This window comes from Opisthocomus hoazin, chromosome 7 (genome assembly GCF_030867145.1).
Source record: "Opisthocomus hoazin isolate bOpiHoa1 chromosome 7, bOpiHoa1.hap1, whole genome shotgun sequence".
Taxonomy (NCBI): domain Eukaryota; kingdom Metazoa; phylum Chordata; class Aves; order Opisthocomiformes; family Opisthocomidae; genus Opisthocomus; species Opisthocomus hoazin.
In genome coordinates this window covers 11,467,212-11,492,836 of record NC_134420.1, presented here as the reverse complement: position 1 = coordinate 11,492,836, position 25,625 = coordinate 11,467,212, and the positions used below count along the sequence as shown (strand labels likewise).

General features: G+C 42.0%; 1 protein-coding gene across 7 annotated transcripts in view; it reads left to right on the top strand.

Annotated features, from left to right (window-relative positions):
- TEAD1 (TEA domain transcription factor 1) overlaps positions 1 to 16,651 on the top strand; it is a 164,573-nt gene extending 147,922 nt beyond the window's left edge. For all 7 annotated transcript variants that reach the window (XM_075425353.1, XM_075425352.1, XM_075425350.1 and 4 more), the window contains 3 exons: positions 8,047 to 8,187; positions 9,658 to 9,810; positions 10,810 to 16,651. In XM_075425353.1, coding sequence (XP_075281468.1) covers positions 8,047 to 8,187; positions 9,658 to 9,810; positions 10,810 to 10,923 — 408 coding nt within the window. In that variant the 3' untranslated portion in view covers positions 10,924 to 16,651. The remainder of the gene's footprint in view (positions 1 to 8,046; positions 8,188 to 9,657; positions 9,811 to 10,809) is intronic.
- The last annotated feature ends 8,974 nt before the right edge of the window (positions 16,652 to 25,625 follow it).

Genomic DNA, 25,625 nt, shown 5'->3' with positions numbered 1-25,625 from the left:
GAAGTTGGCATGTTGCTGGAGGCAGCAAAAAGGGTATTTTGTTTAGACATTAAATCTAGTGTGGAAAGGAAAGGTGGGAAATGGGAAGACCAGAGACAAGCACTTCCATTGAGGATGACTACGGCGGAAAGCTGCTTAGTTCTTGTAGCCAGAAAGAGTACTCCTCTTGCCCTTTCCCATTTAGTTCTGCTTGAGGCTTCTCAGCAGCATGGTTTTCCCTGTGATAAAGGTAATGAGGTTTGATTACAAAAAAGTGGGAGGGAAAGGTCTGAGATCTTGCAAGAAGACATTTGGCAATTATGGAGTTGCCTTCGCAAAGCATCACAGTTACGGAGTACAAAGCAAAGTGTTGCTTTGCTTCACAGAGGTTTGTTGGTTCATACAGATTGTATCTCCTGTGAAATACAGCCTGATGCTGGGAATGGGTGAGCATCTGGCCTCAGTCCTGGTGACACATCTGGACATCACACTTTTGGGCCTCTTCCTACCTAACAGTGCAGGAGGTGTAAAAGGAATAGACTTCTCTTTTTGCACCGCCTCAACCACCCGACCTTAAGCCCAGCATAGCAATTTCCCGGTCCTTGTCTTGCACCTTGAGCGCAGTGACTCTTTTCTGCTGTTTACCCCAGGTAGTCACTGCAAACCAGAGAGTTCAGGGCGGTCACCCCAGAGATAGGATTTTGCAGTAATAGGCAGAGTAATTAGAAGGAGCTTCCCTCGTTACGTTGTGCACTCAGTACAATGAGTAAATAAGGAACAACGTACTAATGATATGGTGAAGGAAATTTGCGTGACAGTGACATGAAACTGGAGATTACAGGGATATAAAATGAAAACCAAAATAAAGATTCTTAAATAAATGTAAAAGTTATTTGCTAGAACACTGAGGAGGAATTCAGACAAGGCTGCAGAATACCTGCAGATGAAACCTTTCCCTGGGTGCAGGTGGAGTGCACAATCCTGCTTCTGTTACCTTAGTCCCTAACAAAATAAGCCCCATCTATGTAAAACAGTCAGGTACGATTCATGCCATCTAATCTTAATCTTAACTAACCAACTACTTGTGGTTAGTTTGTTCTTGAACTGTTTTTGTTGACTTGAGAAAAGCCCTGAAGTTTTCTGGTCTTTGAAGATCTGATTAGCCTATCTAAGAACTAAGTCAACATGTTGCCTCTGTTGGTTTCTTTTATTGGTTGAAGTTCTACTCATATTGATATCTAATCCCCACTGACTACTCACTACTCTTCTTAAATTAGCTAATACTGAATTACACACTTAGGCCTCCTGAAAAAGTTCAAGCTAAATGATAGATCGCACCTCCAGCTTTACCCCAAAATGTCTGTCTAAAATACTGTGGCTGGCCTTGCCTTCTTGGCCTCGGTGCTGCTTGCCCAGCTCTCGGCCTCCCCTGGCTCTCCACTTTCTCCTGTGGGAAGCCGACGGGCCGGCTGTCCCGCTCACACCACCTCCCTTTTGAACCCAGTGTCTCTCGGCCGTGTCTCCAGTACCTTCATTTTGACTCTGCTGGTATGAGCACGCATGTTCCATGGACTCTGTCGGAGGAATTGCTCTAGGAAGGTTCAACTCTTTATCACCCTTATGTCCCTGTGAGCTCTGCGAGCTCTGTAATGTGCCCCTATCTAGCGCTAGTTCATCTGGCAACGACGTCTCACTGCTAGGAGCACCTGTAACATTAATTTGGCAGCCTAGACTGAATTCTTCTGGTTTAGCTAGTTATTTCTCTCTCGTGTTTTGCCTTAGCCCCCGACAGCAAATTCTGAGGCAGGGACTCTCTTTTTGCGCGAGTTGTCTACATAAGGTACAGTGTGGCGCAGTGGGTCGGTGCCTCTGCTGGGATGTGGCCATGGGGGTTGTGTCTCTGCTGCTGCCCAACACTTTGCAACACCTGAACTCAGACTTCTGCAGCCACAGGAACAGTTATGTGAAGCAAAGGTAGCTGAAAGGAGGAGGGATGTTTTCTAACTAACAGCACAGGAAAAAAGCAGCCGATATAAATTGATATTGGGCTGTCTGGCTTTCTACTGGTCTGACCCACTGGCTTAATTTTAAATGTTTGCAGTAGCTTGAACTATTCTTGAAACTGAGGAAAGCTTAGTCAGAGCTCAGTGCAACTCTGAAATAAAGACCCAAACTCATCTGAAGATGCATGGATGATATTAATTAATGTTTAAAATGAGTGCTTCTATTTGCAGGAATCTGCAATGCAAACTAGGAGTTTTAGAAAGTAATGCATATTATAATTAGGGCAAGCGTTTAAAGATGCTTTGAAGTCCTAAACATTTTTGAAATTCAAATGTGGGATGGAAATAAAGGAATCTACACAATAAAGGGGCATTAAATTATGTCCCCCAAAATTTTACTGTTTTATAAATGTAAATATATGCCATAATTAGTGGTAAGTAACATGAGGAGGATGGTTAAGTTTATTCCTATTCTTATTCAAAACAGCTGTGGCATGAAAAATAATGCTCCTTCTCTTTGTGATACACTGGAACAAACAATTTACCCATGTAATCAGTGTTCAGAAATGGCTTGCGCCTGTGTTCTCCTCCCACCCCCTCCTGAATTTATCCCCATGTGCCTCCAGCCGTCTTAAAAGGTGCAGAGATTCTTTGTGCCCTGCATTCACACACACACAATTGTGGCTACTGCTTTTTTTTTTTCTTTCTAGTTTTACATGTAATTTATATTGCATAATCTAGAATCCTGGATTTCCCTACACAGACACAGACACACATGCACACTTGCCAGCTTTGACTGGCAAATGGTCTGCAACTCACAAATGGGATCCGTGGTGTGAATGGGTCTATGGCCAGCATGCAAATGTATGCAAAACAAATTAGATATGGAAGAAAGCAGACATCCATTTTCTTTTCCCCATCACAACGCTCTCCGCGCAGGGAGCTCACATGGTGCTTGTGGAGGACCCCTTCGCAAATTGATGCGAGGGCATTAGCGTTTGAGGCTGGTTAATAATGAGTGGAAGGGGCTGAGCAGCTGGGAAGCCGGAGCAGCTTGGCCTGTCCGTCACCAGCCCAACCATGTGGCAGACCTGGACTCAATTCCTGAGCTGCAGCGTAACGCGCGGTGAAACGTGCCAACGACCCAGATGCTCCCGCTGGAAAAAATTGCTTCACAATTTGGAATCTCTGCTCTTTGATCACTCTTTGGAGGGGAGGAAGGGAGGCATGATGCAGTCATATGAGTAACACACCTCCCTGCAGTCAGCAGTTGTTAAAACCTATATGTTGTTAATAAGTGACCTTATGTGCTTAACGTTAACTACTGAACGCCAGTGCAAATTGTCCTGGCCCTCCCCAGATCCCACTGTTTCCAGTAGGTGCTCTTTTCCTTCTGCTCAGCAGGAAGGGTTTAGACTCTTCTCAGCAATTTTTGCTGGAGTTGCTTTTTTGTTAGCCAAAGCTGTTATTACACAAGCGCTCTACCCTCTGCCCCTCGCCTTTAACACAGAGCCTGAGAGCTCTTCTGAAGTGAATGTGAGGATTTTTTTTAATTTATTTTTACTCTTTGTTTTGTTTGCAGACAGCTCTGCTTTGGTGCTTGCTCTGGCACACTGGCAGAGGCTTCTCCATGCAGCATGTCACACACTTGATGCTCTTAATATGTAATATTTTCAGTGCTACCCATTGACAAGCTATGCTTTATTAATGAATTAATCATGCTCTTACACAACCACTGCAGACAGGGTGCCAGAAAGCTGAGTGCCTCTCCTGCCTCCAAATGCATTCAGCTAACATAAAACTCAGCTTTTAAGAAATAAATCAAAATTAGAGTTTTACTCTTGAAATAAAAAAAATATTCCATTTGCATTTTTAAATTGTTGGGGTTTTTTCCCTAAATTGTATTGATCTTGTATTTTAAAATTCAGTGAGTAACTAGACCCCTGTTCATCTTATGTGATCATGCCATAATATTTGCAATGCCACAGTATTTGAAATCGTGCCAATATATTTGAAATAACCATTCCAAAAGGTTATTTATCTGTATATGTTACAATAGTGCTCACCAACCTTAATTCCTGGAGCCATTGGTCAGAGCACAGTTGCGTGAGAAGCTGTGCAGAAGGGAAGGCTGGTGTACAGCCCAGGAAGCCTTGCAATCTGAGCCTGAGATGCAAGAGAACAGCTAGAGACAGAGTGCCAGGGGAAAAATGAGACAAAGCCGGTTGCAGCATGAGAGGCTGCGAGCACAGTGCTCCAGAAGCTTGAATGTTGTCACATTTTTCTCAGGGATCGCTGAAAAAGGAATTTATAAGGAGAGGGTTAATTGAGGTTAATAAGACAGATCTCTATATTTCAATTTTGCCATTATTATATTTAACTAGCCTTGCCTCTTCTGTAATATAGGCAGTAAACCTCACTAAGTAATGTCCGCTTCTGGACAATAAGGCTGCTTGAACTAGAGCATCCCTGTTAGATATTTAGCTTAGTTAAAATAGACCCCAAGTAGTGGTGATTCCACCACATTTGAAAACAATGCCAGCATCTCATTGCCATGAGGGTTAGCCTTGTTTCTCATTTAACTTTTGCATAGCTTTAGCTTTCTGCCTTTTAATGTCCTTTTCTGCAAGATTTAATCAATCAGAAGACTCTTCCCCATGTAGCAACTTGTAGGCTATGACAAAGTCGTGGAAAAACTTCCCTTGGAAAAAGTAAGTAGATGGAGTTTCGTTAGTCATTCACTACAAAGGATGTTTTCCAGACCTGAAATCATTCTTGTAACTCTTTTCTGAACACTTTCCAATTTTCCAACATCCTTTCTAAAATGTAGACACAAAAACTGGAATCAATACTGTAGTAAGTAGCCTGCTAAAACTGAATACCAGGGCAACACATCACCTTATTCCTGCTCAAAGCTACATCTACAACTCTCACAGCCACAGCAATGCCCATTTTTAGCAGAATCTTTTGGTTTTTTGGTGGTCTCATAACTGGGGCAGGGCACAATCCCCTGAATTTTAGTTGTGACCTGCTTTTGTCAGTTGAAGAAATACCATTTTGCTTTCAGGGATATGTGTTTAGATGAACCCCTTAGTATGTAAGCCATAACAATATAATTAGCAAGTCTTTCACCATCATTTTTTAACCAAAGTTTTGTATTTTACCAAAAGTGATTGATAGTCTTTCCTTCTTTTCTGATGGTGTTCACCACAGAACAAAGCTTTCAATGCCTGGTTCAGAATATTTCCTTGGCGTGACAATCCCCTCTTCGCAATGATACACGCTCCTTCCTAGTGTCCACGTACTCGGCCTCTAGTGAAAAAATGTGAAGCCAGACTGAGGGGCAAGGTTTGTTATAGTAGGTGAGAACTGACATCGATGTTGTTATAGTATGTGAGCCTTTCAGTATTAAAAGAGGCTTTGGTGAAGGCTTCATTTAAGAGTATTTGCTGTTTGCAACTTCTAAAATTTTTATGTTGGTATCACACTTTTTGGAGTCTTAAAGCTTCAGGTCTCAGCAGTTTGTAATTAGTTGTACATGAAAACTGTTGTTTAAAAAGGAAAAGTCTGTCTTTCCTTGAAAACACCTTTGTGTGCTAGACTCAAAAAAAATCGAATTGCAAATAAAGATAATTCACGTTTATATTACCATCATGGGACTTTTGCAACAATGTTGTGATTGCGTAAGTGTAAATCATGACATTTGAGTGATAATTTCAAGCCTTCTTCATGCAAACATCAGGGCCCCAGCCTGTATTTTTTGTGTACGCAGGACTCCTAGCGATTTCAGCAAGAGTTGGAAGAGCTGTGGGAGTGATCAACAGGGTGCCAGATGGCCACATGTGATACTTTTCCAGGTTAAATGTCAGCGTGTAAATACAACAATTAGATTTTTCTTTCAGTGCGCTTCAAAATGAGAAGGCAGCAGATAAAAAGTTATCCTTATTTTGTAACTCTATAAGCAGTTATTATTGCAGCTTGACATGTAAGGTCTGTGTGGCTGACCCTTTTGATAACATCAAACTGTGAGGAGCAATTTAGTTACGATTTCTTAAATGTTTTGTCCATACAGGAAAGGAAAAAAAAAAGAAAATGTTTTGATAGTAAAATTGTAATTGTGGTAGCAGCAGGAGTGGCCACTTTCTAAGAGATACAGTTATTGTTGTTGTTGCCGTTATTATTATTTACAACGACGCAATTGTCTTATCAGAAATCCCTATTCTTCAGAAATTCCAGCGGAGCAGCTGTGGCGTGGCTGATAGCTGCTACAGTCTGTCGTGTTTAGCTGTTTGTTGTGTTTCGACTGCAAGCCAGCTGTGATGGCAAATTGCTTATTTGCTGTTAGCTTGGAACAATTTCTGACAGCTCACTGTGAACACGCTGCTTTAGATGTACATTAAACATTAACTGCTGACCTCATGCAAAACATGAGCAAGAAACAAGGTGCAATAGCGATAGGATTTCTTTCTGTTATGCAAAATACGTGACCATAGGACTGTTTGTGTTACTGTGTGTAAACCTCAGGAGACTTCTCCACTGATTAATTTACCAAAGGCAGCTTGAAGTAATCTTAGACCTATGTCTTCTCCGTACCACAAACTAGCTCAGGATGTGCTATTATCAGCATATTGCCTCAGAATGTTGTACCACAAGTAAGGACTGTGGACACTAAGTAGAATTAATGAGTTTTTGCCTAGTTAAAAATTAAATAGCAGTTCCAAAGACCTGAACTATAGTGAAGGCAGGATTATAAATGTTCCATGCTAACTAGTAAATGAACATACCAGTAAACTGGGTTTTTAGAAAGTCTCAAGGTAGACACAAAAGTACCTGTCAAAATGTTTGTGTTACATTTCTATATTAGCAATAAAAACAAGCAGAGCTAGACTTGCAAGTGAAACAGCTGCCAAAGTGCATTTCCCTGCTAAAATGCTCGTCTCAGAGTAAGCTAAAAATTCAGGTGATTCTTAGATGTTATGCTGCAGTACCCGATCAGCTATTTCCACATAAAAAGAAAACCCTGCCCACTCTCTCCTTGAGCACCAAAGATGTCAGCAGAGCTAAGGCCTGAATCAACAAATCCAGCTGTGGAGGTCCCCAGACTCTGTCCGTGTCCATATTAGTGCTCTTTTAAGTTGAGGGCTTTTGAAAATGGATTCATGATGACAAAGAGCACAGTGGCAGAACAGCTTCAGTGCTGCTGGGGAGGCCGCGTTCAGCATGTGACCTGTGCTGTTGCTTTGTAGCCAAATTAATCATGCTGTGCACAGGGCTTGGATTCGGATATAAATAATTAAAGGTGGCACTGTTCCCTACATGATCCTGCAAGTCTCGATCTCTGATGCTAGATATCAAAGGCAGCTGGGCAGTCATTCAGGCTGCAGAGAAATACGGAAAGAAATCAGACGCTTTCAGTAATACTTTAGTGGTGCGGTAGGCACGGCTCAGTGCGCACACAGCTCACGTGAAGCCTGCGAGTTGCGTCATACAGCTCTGTGCAGTCAAGTATTTTGCTGAATCAGGGCCATATGGCTTGACCGAGTCTTACCAGAGATTGATGCCCGTGATGTGCAGCTGTCTCCCTTTGCCGTGAGGCTTTCATTGCTTTAAGAAAGGAAAAGGAGAAAGCGAACTATGGCCCCTCAGGAGCGGGATGGCTCGGTTGCATTGGGGGCTGCAGGGCAGGTTGCCTCCAGAGGAGTCTGCTCTGGAGCCAGGCTCCTTGCAGGTGATCATTCCCTTTGCTCCAGGGACCTCATCAGCTACCTGCCAGACAAGAACGTCACCCTTAGCCTGGAGGAATACTGGATTGTCTTTTGTTGTTTAAAGTTTGAAGAGACCGCCGCTTCCCTAAGGTTTTTACCACAACAATTAGGCAGGTACTTTCCTGACAGACTTTTTTCCACTGTCACTGTTGTGACTCTAGAACTCCCCCCTCTCTCTCTCCTTCCCCCCCCCCCCCCCCCCCATTTCTGAAAAGAAAGGTGAGCTAATTACAGCTTATGCTACTGACATTGTCAAATGAAAAATAAAATCTTCGACATCTATTACCTTTTCCCAACAGGCTGATTTAAACTGCAACATTCAAGATGATACAGGAGCGTTTTACGGCGTCACTAGTCAGTACGAGAGCTCAGAAAACATGACAATCACCTGTTCCACCAAAGTCTGCTCATTCGGAAAGCAAGTAGTAGAAAAAGTAGAGGTGGGTGTCGTGATCGGATGTGTGGAATGATTCTCTGGTTCCCTTTCATTTTAGTCAGACTTTTCTCTCTCTTGTCTTTACTTTGCTCTTATCTGTCTTTTCCTTCCTTTCTCTAATCCTTCCGCAAAGAGTATTTTCCTTCCCGGCAGTGTTTGGGTTCATTTTAAATCACCACATGAACGGTGACACTACAATGAAGTGAAATCCTCCCTACCAGTTGCTTTGGAGACCCTCCTCCACCCTGCCTGTGGCACCCTTCGGTGGGGAACCTGCAGCTGACGTCACTGCCGCCTCCTCCATCACCTGGCAGAAAAAAAGCTGATGCAAGAATGCCTTTGCTGCTGTTTCCAAACACTTGGCCAGCCACGTAGCCTGTTTGGAACCATACTACAGTGACGAGCTACTCTCTGTCATCTAGATTTTTAAAACATTTTAAAGCTATGGATGATGTGCTATGTTTTGTCTACACTCATGCTTATTTTATTTTATGCACAGAAAGGCATGCTTTTCCTTATCACCAACAGCTTTGGAATACAAAGTTGCATATTTTCTTAACATACAAGGGCCTTTATTTATTTTTTACCTTTTCTAAGCACAGAACTGTATGGTGTGGTGAGGTAGCTAGTTGGTTTATTGTACGCTGGTACTGCAGCTGTTTAACTTGTCTTCTGTGTCCTAAGCCCCACACCTATGCCTGTTATCTGCAGTATGGTTTTTGTACAGGAATTTAAGCCTAGAGCCGCAGGTTGAGCCTTTCTAGTTTGTCTTGGTCTCTGTTCATGTCCTTCTTATACTAGATGTGGTTTCTGTGCATGGTGACCGTACAAACTTTTTCCATCGTTTCCATTGTTCCAAGCTTAGAGAAGGCCAAAAAACCCCACAAGCCCCTGGGTACCTGATTTGAGCAACTGGTAGCTGGGCAGCAGGAGACCAAGAGTCGCAGCCTTACCCTCCTTCAGCCCCTTGTGAGCCCCTGCGATCTAAATCAGTCTGGTTTTCTTCCAACTGTAGTCTCGCATCTTTCTGTAACTCGCAAATTGCCTATTAAATCATGCAATTATATAGCTATGTTCAGATGTGTGTATTTATGTATCAATATATAAGCTTATTTTTTGCGGTTCCCTTTGCAGACAGTTGCCTTGAAACTACTGTAAAATCATCTTCCCGAAGTGTTTTCTGCTTAATTCATTTTTACTTGACTTGGATTTGCCTTTGTGTAATCCTTACCTGTTCAGCTTTTTAATCCACAAATTAGAGAACAAGTAGTGATATTATAACTTTTAATAATTAAGGGCCTTTGAATTTTTAACAAGGTGCTGCACAGCTAGGGCAGGGAGTTGGGGGAGGCTGTCTGAGAGCCACTTTCTCTTTTTTTCTGTCTATACAAAGAAAGAAAAAAATATAGTATTCACTTTTTGCTATGTCTGAATTATCTTATTCCAAATGATCTTTTTTTGTTTTTTTTTTTAGACTGAATATGCAAGGTTTGAGAATGGCCGATTCGTGTACAGAATAAATCGCTCTCCAATGTGTGAATATATGATCAACTTCATTCACAAGTTGAAGCATTTACCAGAGAAATACATGATGAACAGTGTGTTGGAAAATTTTACAATTTTATTGGTATGGAATCCCTTTTTATTTCTCCATTTCTAAAATAGTCTCAGGCTTTGTATGGGTTGCTTAACTTGTAATATTTAGAACCAGTTTCCGAATCCCTTAGTCACGTTGCTTACTAGACAAATCATCCCATTGGCTTCAGATTAATACTCTTGGAATTGTGCACTATAAGCTAAGGATGAAAAGGGTAAGCTGGCTGAGACCGTGAACAAACAGCTTTGTTACTTTCCAGAAATTCAGCTTACTTCTCTCTTTTTTTCATGCAAGCCTCTTTGGTTTGTGTAGCGCACCTGAGGCAGTAACTTTGAACCGTCCCATTCATCTCGTGTGTTCTTGCTGAGATGCCAGTTATAATACTGCAAATGTCAGTGGTGTTAATGAGTTCTTGGGCCAAGAAAGCGTACAGTAATGTGTACACCCAAGAGGTGACCTAAAGCCTGAGGAATGGCCCACATAGCGGCCTTGAAGCCACTTTCATCCAGTTACCCAGCCTGCTTTCACTGTGGCTTTGTGGTGGCACCTCAGCCAAGCACTTCGAGCCACGTGCTGCCACTGCCACCACAGGGTTTGGGCAGGACCAGGGCCGGCAGCACAGGGAAGAGTTTGGGCTGTGAGTGCAGAGGCGCGCGCGCCCCGCTCAGCTGCCTTTTGGCCAGCGAACAGGAGGTGACACGGGTACGCTGGGTTCCCTCTGCAGAGGTGGGGCTCAGGCTGGGGCAGGCCGCGCCAAGCCCACGTGATGGCGGCGCATGGTCAAGCAGCCAGGGCGGGCCGAAGCTCAGTGCCCTCCGCCGGGAGCTGCAGCCCCGCCGCGCAGCCCCGGAGCACGGTGCGTGCGCGCGGCCGCAAGGCCAGTTTCGATGGCCAAAGGGAGAGCAAGAGGACACACGTTTCAAACAGTCACATCTAAAGAGCGTCTCAGCTAAGCCAGTCGTTTCTTGCTTTGGCCCTGGCGTTTCCAAGTTTGTAATGTGCTGTCTACCTCTTCCTCCCCTCGCGCAGGTTGTAACAAACAGGGATACACAAGAAACCCTGCTCTGCATGGCTTGTGTATTTGAAGTGTCGAACAGCGAACACGGAGCACAGCATCATATCTACAGGCTTGTAAAGGACTGAGCAGTTATTTATATATACACTTCATTTCACTTCTTTATCAAAACACAGACTGTAAACCTCAACACTACGTGGCAGTGCCTCTGGCCCAACTTTCGCCCACATTTTTCTAAATCCTGTTTTAGTGAAGTCATTTTTAATGTGTTCACATATAATTGTAGCTGTGAAATTCTGGTACAGTTGTAAAAATTATTTCTAAAACTAAGTGTTCTTCAAATTTGTAAACCACAGCTCTTTGGGAAGACTGTATTTAAGAACTAATGCCTCTGTCTGGGGAGGCCTATTTTTAATTCTGATAGAAAAATGTATGACAGAGCATTTGCCATGGGGAAAAACTGACAGCCTTTATAAGATTTTATTTTGGGTTTTTTTCCAACATGAAATACTTGTTTTACGATGCAAGTGAAATTGAAATGAATCTTTAGCTATAACTGTAAATGAGTACACAAAGTTAATAATCTTTATAGAATTATCTTTGTAACTAATTAGGGTGGAAGATATGGACGAATGTAATTCACTAAATTATTTTTTAAAATGAAACATTTTTCTGTTTGAAACCAAATGAAAAATATAGCCTTAAGAAATGCCTGATAGAAACAGACAGGTCCTAAAATTAGGCAAATTTTGTATTTTTTTCTCAACGCTAAAACTAATCTTCTAATCCACTAAACTTTCAAAAAGGTATTGCAGAGAAAGAAAACATCATCCCTTATCCCTAACATATCTAGTGTATTTTAAAAGAGTATAAAGTTGTATTCTACTAATATGAAAATTTGATTATTTAATGAAAAAGATGGCTCATTTTGCAATAAGTAGGTAAATACTGAAGATTTAGACTCGCATTATATGTAGTCTTGTGCGTGCAGTTATATTTTATATGGACAACTATGTTTTTTAATAAGTTGAACGAAAATTTTCCAACTCTGAAATTAACAGATGAACGGAAACAACTGACATTGCGACAGCACTGAGTAATTCTTAAACTGAAAGCAAAACACTAATGTGTTTGAAAGAAGAACACGTACACCTCTGAAAGGATCAACAGCTTTAATATCTATGAGGCACTAGAAAATCACAACCAACGTCAGGCAAAGAAGATTGGAAAGCGGAGAATTTTTTTTCTCCTTTTTTTCTTTTTTCCTCTTTATCATGGTGCTCTTACACCTTTCCCAGTTGTTTCTCCAGTTTCGACTGGCAAAGACTTTACCTGAAACAAACGCGTACGTACCACATGGGGTCGGATGTCCTTTTGCATCCAGATGTGGTAGCATTCATCCTTCTGATCTATTCAGGGAAGACTCCAGGAAGTGAAGTACAGCTGGAGATGTTTTAATGCTGTAAGGATTCAAACCATGGATGTGGGGTGTGAGTGAGTGTCTGAGGTACGCACATGTGACAGCAGCAGTCTCATTCCTCCTGGCTACACCAGAGAGCGTTGCTCCGTGTCTTTTCTAACGCTGCACACCCGGCGCTGCCCCGCAGTTGCCCAAGCAGCAGTTGTCTCAGCAGGTGCTGGGCCAGCAGCGGGTTCTCACGTGAAATATTTGTCTGAAAGGCTGAGGGCTGCCCAGCCAAACACAAGCCACCCTAAAGCTCAGTCACGAGGTATTGGCAAAGAGCGCCCTTGGGAAGGTCCTGAATCAAAGAAGTTAACATTTAGCAGGTCCCTCCTCCCTGCCTTTTACCGATGTGTGCCCATGCACAGTTTAAGTCTAGAATTTACTCCCAGTGCTGTGTTCATCAAAAAAGCCAGTCTTAATTTTTTGATATTATATTTCTGCATGGTACCCTTTGTTAGAGTTGCCCACTGTTGAATTATCTAGACTAGAATATAGCCTAGATGAGGTTGCAGGTTACTGTACATCTGCGTCAGACCAGGTTCATCCTTAACACTGGTGAGGACTCGGGCTAGAGGACAATGCATCCGTCACAGAGGGGAAGGGAGACTGCTTAGATTCCTTAGCCTGCCTCTGCTCTAACTCTAGTAGGAGGATGAGTGCTGTGGTGTCTAGCTGTTACCTGCTTATGGATATTAGGGCTGATGATCTTTCGGTTTATACTCCGTGAACTGAACAGAGAAATATGTCCATGATAAGGTCTCTTTTAACACTCATTTTTAACACTAACAATCACATCAGGAAAAGCACTGCATTGTAACAGCCTAACGGTAGCCCTTTATTCTAAGCACTTGGTGTTACAAGTCAAAAACTACTTTTTTTGTTTTATTTTGTACTAAAGTTGTCTTTTATTTAGGGTTTGAATTGTGGTTTTGGTGATTTTATTTTTTTTTTTTAATAACAAGCAACTCTTTGAGGCATATAAAGTATGTAAGTCAGTTTGCAAAACCAGGTACATTTTTTTTAATAGAATCTGGCACACTACATATGCCATAACTATAGGGTATAAAAAGTCACAATGTTTATTGGTGTTCACACATGTAATATTAGGGAAACTACTTCCATCGTCTTTTCTTTACACTTCTGTAAATGATCCATACCCTGTATATGTTAATTCTTAAAAGCCTTAATCCTTCAACTGTTCAGTGTGGGGTGTGTAGTCCAACAGGCTGCCTGTAAACTGTGAGCTCTTTTGTAAGCTGGAAGTACTTCTCTTGTTACTGTTACTTTTTGTAGGAACCTTTTAATTGAGAGCTGCCAAAGCATTACAATATGCAGTGCCTTAGCATTATATTCGAAGTACCGTTAGCCTCTTAACATAAATTCTATATGTTGTGTTAATAATTGGTTCCATTTTTTAAAATATCTGTATTTTTTCCCACAGAAACGCTCTTTGACTGCTTGGTCTAAACCAGCCTTCTGTACAAGTCGGTCCCATTGCTACGCAGTTAAATGTCTATACCAAAAGGAAAGGTTACAGATTCTTAGTTCTCCGTGAAAAGTGAATTGTATTAATAAATGCTGCCTTTTTAAATTTCATGACCAAATAATTAATTGTGACTCTTCTGCACTCTAGCATGAAAGTGCCTTTGGTTTGAAATTCCAGCTTAGAAAAGTGCTGCCATAATAATGACAATTTGTAGAGAGACCAAAAATATTTAGTTATCACCGTAATGCCTTTGGTTTATTGGAATAAGTTGAATCTACAGGCCTCCATTCACAAAAGAGCACCGTTTATAGCAAAGTAATTTTGCTAATGATCAACCTGCTGAAGCATAATCTACTGTTTGCCATTTCTGACAGCATTGCAAACCAGCAACTGACTTGTCTGTGACATAAATGGTTCACATTTATACTCTCTTCATCCAGTTGTACATCTGCATAATGAGATCCGTATACTGCAGATTTCAGACAGTAGACAAATGTGACTTTATTGTTCTCCTCTAATTATATTTCAGAATCTTTTTCAGATTTTTTTGTTTAGACAGAAGATTTTGTTTACAAAGCTGTGCATGCTGAAAGTCAGATGCACAAAACAAGAGGAAAGTGGAGAACAGAGAATAGCAATTGTGTGGTTTTAAGCATGGAAATGTTGAGTGCGAGCATTGGGGATGAAGGTGCTGTTAGAGAAACTCTGGCCAGCACGATTCAAAACACAGGGTTGTTTTGTTTTGGTTTTCTCCCGGATGATGTCTTGGAAAAAAAAAATTAGCTCCTCTTAAAAATGTGTCTGTATTTGATACCTTCTGTGAACGGGGGCCATACTGTACACTACAACTAAAATTGATGGGAAGAGGGGCAAGATTTTAAGAAAACAATGTTAGAAAGAACAAATATCAGCAAAACCAAAAGCTGTCAGAGGGATTATGTAGTTGTGAATACAATTTTAACTTGATTTTTAAAGTATTTGATGAAAACCAAGATTAACTTTTTATATAGAGAAATATTGTGACACTGTGTGGTAAATATTGTGATAATTCAAGATCCCTGTCTCTAAAGTATTATTTTAGTTATTCCTTCAAGGTCTAAATCTCACTTACCTCTAGTAATCCTGTTGAACTCAATGAGACTGAGGGAGGGCAAAGACACTTTTGCCCCACAAGTAGAGCATATATTTTCAGTTGCTACCAAACTTTTGAACCGTACTAGTCAATATTTATGATGAACTACACTTCTGTCTCATTAAAGTATTAAAATAAGCATAATGGTACCATTCGGGGCTGTTAAAAATTACTACAAACAAATGTAGTTTTACTTACTTGAATTCCAAAATTATGTTATTTAGGTACTGCACCACTATTTTGAAGGAATTGCAGATATAATGCCTGTTTCTCACTTTCCCTTTCTACTGCCGCTACAGCTCAGTAAGTTTGGCAGTAGCTTCCTCTGTTAAAACCGCCACGGTATAGGCTATCTGAAATAATGAAGGGTGTACATTAATGTTGAATGTAAGTAACTGGCCAGTTCAAGGCAGATACAACATTCGATGTACTAATCCACATCTATTTATTTTTCCAATGCAAGTCCTGGGGCATACTTGCTTTCTGAAGCAGTTGCCCTTTAGTTTTCCCGGCTGACTTACTCACCCGTACTGAGAAACCTTTTGTCTATGCTTTACTTGACCCATACTGATACACGTACCCGGTCGCACCGCAGATGTGAATAACAGGTTCGGTTTTGTACTTTTCTCAGGATCATCTCTTTTCCCCCTCTTATTTTTCATAGCGAGATGTTTAGGCCCCTAAAAAAGATTGAGGCTTGGTAAGTCAAAGTACAAGAAACACTTTGGACATCTGTATCTTTTAACTTTTCAGGTCGTTCTTGCTGAAATCATGTAATTACTTTTAGTGTATAAATTAAATCTTAAATGCACTCAGTTGACTAAAAGGAGATGGATCCCTGTTACCTCCTTACAGAATATGTGTTTTTGTTTTTGTTTTTTTTGTTTTGTGGGCCTCTGATTCAGGCTCATGACTGCAGACAAAAAATACAATATGTGCCTGAAAAAAAAAAGACAAAAGAATTTTATAACATTGAAAACCTGAATAGCCTTTAATTCTTCAGTACATTTTATGTAAAACAGGTTGGGTTTTTGTTTTGTTTTGGGGTTTTTTTGCCATGTGCATTTGTTCACATTTGTAAATGACTTAATGGAATTCTCACTTTATGTTTATTTGTGTAATGTGTATAAAATGGGTTTGTGACTTAAGCATATTCATATATGGTCAGTGGTTACTTTAATATTGTACTGCTGCTGGTAACTTTTGATGTAGAACTTGCCTTTTGATGATAAAGTACCTCTAGGTTAGACAGGGAGGGAAGGCTCTTTGAAAAAAGTGAATGTTCTCCAATGTTTTCTTAACATATTTGCAGAAGCTTTCAAAAGGAGTTTCAGTCAAACCTCTTGGCAGTACAGTATTCTTGTATTTGTTATTGTCTGTGTGTAGGTACTGGTACCTTTTTTTTGTTTAAAATGTTTTAAGTGTTGGCTTTAAAGTGAATTTATCTTTAGTATGATAGTAATATGAAAATTATAGGTTTTGTGTGCAGAGAATTTTTTTATAAAGTGCTTTGTAAAAAAAAAAAATGTATTCTAGCTTTCGCGGTACATATGTGTGATAACTTTAATATCCATGACAGTTAAGTGCAATTATTTCATCACTCTAAAAATGCTATTTTTGTGTCGGTTACTGCAGGTGTTTTCATGTCTTTGCAAAGTGACACATTTTGATGCCTTCTTGATAAAGTGGTAGAATTTTTGTAGCTTTCTAGAAACTTTGTATTCATACAGTATCGATTGAAAATAAAGAAAATGAAAGTGTTTTGTGCATTTATCTTAATCTCTCACATCAATCTCTCTTTAATGTTAGGTACAACTTTCAAAAGCCTTTTCCAAAGTAGCACAAGGCCAGACTTGCAGAAACGTCTGCGTACACGTGCAGTGGACATCCAGTGGGATTTACAAAAACCTACAGAGATGGGACTCAAGGCTGGCACATCTGGAAGCCGTGTTCGACAGCGAGTCCGTATGTGTCATAGTTTCATTCTGGCATTTTATCAGCAAGACAGGTGGCTACCTCTAGCTTGTGCATCTTCCTAAAGAAACAGTGGTGGATTTTTTTTTGAAACATCATTTAAACAATACTGGTTTTATGCGAAAAGCCACTCATCCCCCTTTACTCCAGAAGCAGGAATGACCTGTTCAAAATCTTACATAATAAATGGTATCAAATACACCACTAACTTGGCAACTAGAACCGACTGAGCAGCACAGTTGTTCTCTGAGGCTGAGGTGTTTCTTCCAGGACACTGAGCTCTTCGGGAACTGAGGTCCTAAAAATGTGACTTCTTTCAAGAGAATGATTTCTTGTTGTTCTTAAACCACTTGCCCCTCAGCTAGCAGCTGTACCTGATACGATGAGAGGAAGAAAGAGGATCAATTTGCTTGCTGCATTCATGGAGTGAAACCACCTAGCTAGGAAAAAAAGCAAAGCAAAAGAGAGTAAGAGGGATATCCTGGCTCAACTGAAATCAGTGGGAACATAACCAGGACTTGACAGAGAAAAAAAAAAATGTACATCTGGCTCATCTTCTGCTTCAAAAGGGGAGCAGTGGCTTTTGAACAAACCACATGCCCCTCCCACACACCCCAATTCTCCTTGTGGGTGGCAGATGTTCCACTGCCATTTTTAAAATGCCAGCAGAGCACCCCCCATGCGCGCGATGAATGGGTTGAGAACAATGCACAGACATGGTCTGTTTTGACCCTGTTTTCTTTTCTTTGTTCCCCATTAAGTGTACAGCTTCAGCTCTTTGAAGTGGGTTAGCTGTTTCAGAAGCAACCTGCTTCTTAATTAAGGTTCTGCTTCTTAATTAATTTAGGTTAAAAAACATAAATCTCCCACCTTTGGGAAAAATGTCATGCAGCATTTCAGGTTGGGAGTCCCCATGTAACGTCAAACCATTAGTTTATTAACAAGCTGCCTTCAGCAGAAGCAACAGCCTCTCACTGACTAAGCAGAGTCTGTTTTACGTGAACACGGCAGCATGGGCAGGGAACGAAGACGACGGACAAGTAACTCCATGCCATTTTATGAAGTGTAGAATGATGAGCTCTACATGGTCCATGGACTTTTCTGTGGATTTTTTTTTGTTTTTTGACGATGCAGCGCCTGATGGACACTACAAATACAGAACACATTTAATGCTCACAAACCCAAGAGTAAAAGGAGGGTTCAGAGCTAAGCAGTGTGTTAGCAGATGTCTACAGTTCCCCCCCACAGCTCTAGCTGTTCATCCCAACCCTGACCTTTTGCAGCCTTACTATTGTTGTCTGGGGCCCTCTGAGAAGAAACAGCTGAACAATCTGTTACACCAAACAGCAGTAGCTTAGCAATGTTCATAAATAATTACGTACCTTGTAGAGAGGTGTGATACTTTATTGGTTAATGGTTGTAAATTGTTATACGATTGCTGTTGTTTTGTGAGAGCTAGAGCTGTGCTGGAGACACTAGAAACTTGGTGAAGGTGTGAAGGGCAGGAGGGAGCGGGTAGAGAGACTGCACTAGGAGTGGAGGGAAAGGGAAAATTGTAGAAACCCAGCGTGCAAGGGACTGGGAAAAAAATGAGTAGCAGGCTATTGCTTTTCAAAGAAAATGAAAAGCTGAGGACAGGAAAAAAAACAGGCAGAAAGGAGGAAAAGGATAAAGATAATTTGAAGACCACCAACAGCAAAAAAATCCATCAGAAGAACTAAGACTACAACAAAACAGAGAAGCATTCACCTTCTGGGTCAGTGAACTGCCTTTTTTTTTTTCCCTCCTGTATTGCTTCTTATTAGCCCTTTCCAGTTTTGGGATCTATCCTCTCTAAGCTTAAGGCAAAAGGCTGCTGTAGGCCTCCTTTCTTGTGTGCCTCATTGTGGACAATCAATAAAGCCCAAAAGCCTCAGCAGCAAGGCAGCCTGTAGCCTCCCTGATAGATGGAGAGCTGTCAGCTTGGTTTCGGTTGGAAAACAGAAAGAGAGAGAGTGGGCAATAGTCAAAAGAGTATCTGAAACAACCAGCTGAGCAAAGACGCTTGAGTGTAAGTGACTGGTCTCAATTTATCCAGCACTGCTGATTTCTCAAGCCACCTGCCTTCCTTGTATGTGTCGGTTTGGGTGCACGTGCAGAGTCCATTATGGGTCAAGGTAGATGAATTTCAAAAATGCTTTTTTCCATGCCCCTCACTCTATCCTAGAGGTGAGAGTGTAAACAGGTAACCTTGATGTTACCTGTTTATGCTGGTTTTTGGCTTTCTGCTCAAATTGGAGCAGAAAGCAAAAAAAAAAAATAGAAAAAAATAAAAGAAGTTTTTTCATGAGTCGGCTTCCAAACATCTTTATTAGCTGCTCGAGATGTCCACACACAGGGAGCAGTTTTGGAGCCTCAGGCATTATAGCTTTTCCCTAACTCTGGTAAAGGCTGTCCCACTAAGGATGGCGGAGGGGGCCATCAGAGCAGTTGGTGCAGGAGCTGTGATTAATATGTACACATCCCTTTTCATTCCTCTCACTCATACAGTTCAAAGAGGAGATTAGTATGCTACTCGTGCTTACTTTGCAATGCACCTTAATGCTTTGCTTTCTCGACCTCCAGCAGAGACAGTACATGGCAGCAACTTTCAGACATACGCTGTTTGAACAGAGCACTGAGCTGTACATGCAGCTGACTTCGCCAGTAGATTAACAAATTACAAACTGATTTTTTTCCTGCCTCAAGCATGTAAGTTTATTCGCCATATTTAAAGATCCGTCTTAATTTATTTTTTGTTGGCAAAGCCTAAAGAATAAGGGGTTTTTTCAGCCTTTAAAACATTCCTTTCTGCTAAGATCATACATTCTTTACAGTGTTATCAGACATATTTATTTTTCCCCAAGATACTTGTCTTTTCTTACCCCGTCACATGTGTTGTTGAACTTCCTAGTGAGCATTACACTTGGCAAAATGTACAAGAACAGCATTCAGGTTATAACCATTCCCTTCAGCACACTACAAGAATACTTCCTTTTTGATTCAGGTCTACATTAATTGAAGGCGATGGAGTGGGGAATACCTGTGTCTTTGTAATGTTTAGCCTTTCCAGCAGTTTTAAACTGGACACACATATGACAAACTCAGGCAATGAAGTACTAGAATCAACCACACTGCACACATATTACACCATTCCACAGCACAGTGAATTTGATGGCTTCATTGTAAAATATCTGTATTGGTTTTACTATGACTATATCGTATTTTTAATAGGTTTTAATCTAAGCTTTATCATTAGAACACTATGCTGGGTGGAAACTCAACAGCGCTGTCCACCTCCAGAGTTTATGGCAATAATGTGGGAGACAGAACACTAGTCTCAGCAGGGTTCGCGCTCCCCTATCTCCCCCAGTGATCTCCTGTTTGAGAGAGGTGGTGGTGAGTAATGCTTGGGAGGTGCCCTGAGACTCTCCAGCGATGGGCTCTGGATAAGTGGAAAGAAGCAGATAGATGTGGTGCAATAACAAGCAAACTCCAAACCTTTTGGCTTTCCTGCCCACTTTCACCCGTCTCCCAGCCAACGAAAGGACACAATGTCATGTGGGCAGTGAACTAGCACATGAGCAGGGCGCGTCTCAAGACGTGAGACCGCCCCAGTTTTGCAGAATTTTTCTCCAACTGCACCCTTCTCTCAAAGGCTATTGCTTGAGACTAGGATCACCAGGCTCACGAGTCCACTTCATTCTGGGTGAGGCACCGCAGGGCATGCAGAGCACTCGGACACAACTATGGCAATCAGCTTAGCATTTTTTTCCATGCAAACCAAATGCCGTCCCATTAAGAACATCAGTGCTGGAAGTGGTACGAAGGTAATGGCTGCTCTGGGAGAGCAAGTCTAAGGGCTCAAGAGCCACTGAGAGGAGACAAACAGGGCAGCCATTCTCTCCATGTGCCCTGCTCTAGGCCAGTGTGGTTTCTCAGCATGGGAGGAGGTAGGAAGAGAATCGTCTACCCCTGCAAAATGTAGCACCAAGGGAATACGTACAAACTCAGTGGAGAAAGTTAGCCTGAAAATACCTGAATGCTAACGCAAAGCATTAGCCATAGGGATTAGCCATGATTTGAAGATGAAGCCGATGAAGCAGGAGATAGGGTAAAGGCTGTTTCAGAGAACTGCAGAGGAGGTGGCTTTTCCACTACCTCTGGGCAGGCACATAAAAGAGCGGAGACAAAAGTCAGTGTTAATCAACTAGAGGCAGCTGGAAAAGTATCAAAGAAAGAGAAATGAACCCAGAAGAACAGACTGAGGAAAGCGTACGGGGTGCTCATTAATCTGAATTACTATGAGCATGATTAATAACCTGGTAGGGAACCACTGGGTGGTGGAAGGGGAGAAAACATAGGACAACCCCTGAAATACTGAAAGAACAGGTGCAGAGCTCTGTGTGTTCCAGTGGCTGGATAGCTGCGAGTGACCATTGCCAACGTCAGAAGTTACCGCACAAATTAGGCTTTCACGGGTGTGTGCCTGTGAGATGCATGGGAAAGCTGTGGACGCAGCAGTAGACAGATTTACAGATAAGAAAGATCTGGGAGGGGGTGGAGAGTTCAAGATCAGGGCTGCCCACAGGTTCCCTGTGACAGAGGCAGATGGGAGGTCAAGGGGAGGAAGGAGATGAAAGCCATGGAGATAGAGCTGCACAGTATGGACCTGTGCAGTGGTCTGTCAGCTCCAGCAACCAGCTCTTCCTTACCACAAGAGTGCAGTGGTAGGAGGCAGCGTGGTGTGCTTGTGTCTGCAAAACAGGGAAGTGGTGAGACTAACAGCTCCCCAAACACACTCTCATGGCTGAAAAAACAACACGTCATCTGGAGCTCGTTTTCGGCTGCCTGTTGACAAGACAGACAAGTATTTACACATAAGAGTTGGTCCTGATTATGAAGGACATCTATGGGCACTGATACCTGCACAATGTAATTTAGAAATCTGTGCAGTGTGGATGGTTTGCCACCCTCATAGTCCCCAGACAACAGGCACGTAATCATGTAATGGGGGGTGTCCAGTTTCTTAAACAGAAAAAGAGGAATTCTGTATAATATTTAAGTTTTCTGTTCAAAGGTTAAACACAAAGATGCTGTTCAGCCATCAGAAAAGTACCTGACAAGAAGCTGCAACTCCGGGCTCAGAGCACATGCTGCTCAGCTCTGCTGAGAACTAGGCAACAGCCTCGGTGCTGAGAGCGCGCACAGCCCCTCAACACACAGGAAATGCCAGCCATACGGAGAGGCCATGGTAAGAGGCAAAAGAGTAAAAACTTCTCTGTCAGGAAGTGAACAAAAAAGCTTGAAAGTCTGACCACGATACAACCCAAAGTATCTTTAAAAGAAACAATCATTTTTACTCCCTTTCATTTCAAGACTGTATCAATCCCTACAGTAACTGGATATAAGTCTCCATATGGTAACGAAGTTACCTCTTGTGCTTATATGACTTTGTGATCTGAACATCTGAAAAAGTCGCTCAGCCAGTAGCCTGGGAGGCTCCTGCATGTTCCAAATTTTCTCCTCTGACCCTCCACTGAAGTGGCCCAACTCTGTGGGGATGCCCAAGAGAAGGATATGGCCCTAAGACAGATCTCGAAGGATTCTGGTGCTTGCTGCTGCAATGTGGTCTAACGTAGAGCATGGGTGGCAGTGAGTCTCATCAGGCTTTCCTGTAGCTCTTTTCATGACTGCAGCATGTCTCAATCTGTTTACCTGCAAGTACTAGGTATAACCAGGTTAGATAAGACCATTACCACGGTACGTAACCTTTGGACTTTGGCTTGAGGCTTCTACTTTCCCTTCTGGAGAGAGCACAACGTATTTCACTGTCTATTTTATTTCTTTCTCCTTTATTACAGTTGTGCTCAGTACCCTACACAGATTGATTTTCCTGGAGGCACAAACAAGCAGATAGAATCTAGAGGATGTTTAAATAAAAGGAATCATTATAAATGGTCTTTGAATTAATAAGTATATATAAAGATAAATACGAAACATAGAGATATACAGGACATATAAGTAGTACAAACAAATCATGACCCATCTGTCTGGTGTGCTCTGTTTATGTGTGCACTCAGTGCTAGGATATCCTGGAGAGCAACAGGCCTCTGTTCTTCATCCTTCTGGATGCACTTACGATCCCAGCTGGAACACCGGAAATTTTCCATGATCTCGAGTGAAGGATGGGTCCCTAGATAATATATTGTGCTTAATAGGAAGAGTTTACCCTAAAAGAACACCTAAAAGGCACAGTCTACCTTCTCGACTAACTGAATTTAAACTGACAGAATATGCACTTCCACTATAGCCCCTACTAATTAGCACAAGAGAAAAGAACTTCCAATGTAAAGATGCTGGTGACCTGCAGGCAGAGGAGGTCACTGTTGTTTTTTAACAGAAACTTCTCACCTTCCCCCCCCCCCCCCCCCCCCCCCCATATTCCTGCCAGCCAATGACCTTCCTTTGATCTGCTGTAAATCTTGAAGGTTGTCTCCCTTCTACTTTCTGGATCTGTGTTCAGAAAGAACAGCTGCAGCATTCATCATGAATAACTACGAACAGCAGCTCCTTCTGAGTCTCCACTGGAGATCGGCTGATCCCTTCCTGTCTAATTAACACAATATTGAGTGGGACCCTCAGCACAAGGTGAGCAGGATTATTAACTTGGTTTTCTCAGTCTTCTCTAGCAGTCTGTATACGTGATGTAGAAATTTATCCATAAACATAAATTAGGCACCAAGGTTGGAAAGATTTGATTCACCTGAACAACTACTACAAAAAAATACCTGTTTGTCCTCCTCTCCTTTCTCACTATGGTCTGGTTCAGCAACACAGTCTGGTACTTGGGAATGGCTTGTATCTACTACCTCAGTCTGTATGTATTTTTAGGGAACTACTAATGTATAAGCAAATGTAATGCATCGGTTTTTCCATTCTCTTCCAAAGCTCTCCCCTGTACCAGCAGCATCCTACCTGTCATTTTCAGTTGCTAAGTCAATTAAGCTATTCAGCTCTGCTGAAAAGAAGGAAAACTGTACCAGTTACCATAACATATTGGCTTCTCGGCTTCTGCTGAGACAGCAAAGTTAACATTAAAAAAAAAAAAACCCTCAAATTTTTACTTCTATTTCAGGTTGATTACTTATTTCTCTGTATTTCTTTGCATCAATGCCAAAACAGTAAGCCAGGCATTCTCTTGTCTTGGATCCAAATTCTCTATCACCTGGCCTATGTGATACCCTAAGTCACATGGCACATAAAATAACAGAGGCTCTGTCTCTCCTGGAGACCTCTATGTACCACTGGAGTAGTACAAACAGAAATCTAAAGCATCGCTTTACTTTCAGCCTTGCTTTGAACTACTGTTGAAGGTAGGTCACTGGAGGAGAAAGACTTGGATTTTAGCCACTCAGACTGTGCTTGTATCCCTCCGAAGAAGACCAAGGCCAAACGCTGCAGATATTGGCCTTGAAAAAGATGCTCAGTGGCTTTGCCAGTCCAGGAATACAGCTGCGCTGTACTACATTGGCACGAGATGCTTTAAAAGCTGAGTGAGACACCTCAATTGAGTTACACAGCTCAAGGGAAACGAAGACTACTAAGCATATAGAAACCATCTGACTCTCCATAGAAAAGTTATTACTCAAAAGGCTTTTGTGCTTACCAAATAATCTGATCTCTGGTTACTGCAAAAATGATTTTCCTTCTCTCTTTGAACTGAATTTCAATGTGTCCTTGCATGAAGAACATAATGAAGCCCATGCCTACAGCAACTGCTGTTTAAAGCACTGTCCTTTATTCTTAGAGACATTTCCAGGAAAGGCAAAGCTGCAGTATAAAGCACCTGTGGCTTTATCACAGACTCTCTCTTCTGCGTCACTTTTTGTTCGGGATGACACTTGGCTAGACAGGATTTAGCACAAACACAACCCGGCAGATCTCCCCCTCTCTCAGCCAGGCAGGTGAGAGTCATGCCTCACTGGAAGGCAGACATGACGGGGCCTGTAACCTCAAGAGAGCGCGCATAGCATTTTAGGAGAACCGCGAGGCACAAATCCAAAGATCAACTCCTTCACCTCCCAAAGGTGTGCTTTCGAACAGACAAAGATAAACACCAAAGAGACAGACCCGCTGTTGGTGTCAATGCTGTAGAAATATAACTGTCCACAAAAGCTGATGGGGATTTGTCTTTCTGCTAAAAAATCCAACCCTTGTGGAAGTGGGACATTTGAAAGCGATTATCAGGCACACAGTTCATTCTTGGGGTGGCTGGTGACTCACCCTGGGCACTTGTGCAGCCTGAACATGGCCTTACAAAGCGAAACATACAGTGGCATTTCTGTCTCGCTCTGAAGTGCTGTCCGGGAAGTGCCCGTCATGTTACACACCTTGCAAATTGCTGACTGGTTAGAGACAGCAAGCTTTCCAGGCCCGGTGGTACCAGGCCACTCAAGACAGGGTGGCAGCAGCGTGGGGCAGCTTGCATCAGGGGCCAGGCTCTCATCAGCATCTCTTAGTCACGCGTGTGAGATCTCTCTGCCGCTCCACCCTGAGGCCCATGGAGGCATCACTATTTTTCCAGCTCTGCTTTTACTGAATAACTCAGCTACCAGCATCAGATAAAGTAGTGATTTTCTGATGTTCGGCCAAGCTGTTAACATTGTCATTCTAGCACATTTTAACAAGTACAGACATGTCTGAGCATTAGTCATATTTTTACAGGCAGTTTTTTTTCTTTGCCTCTTTTTTG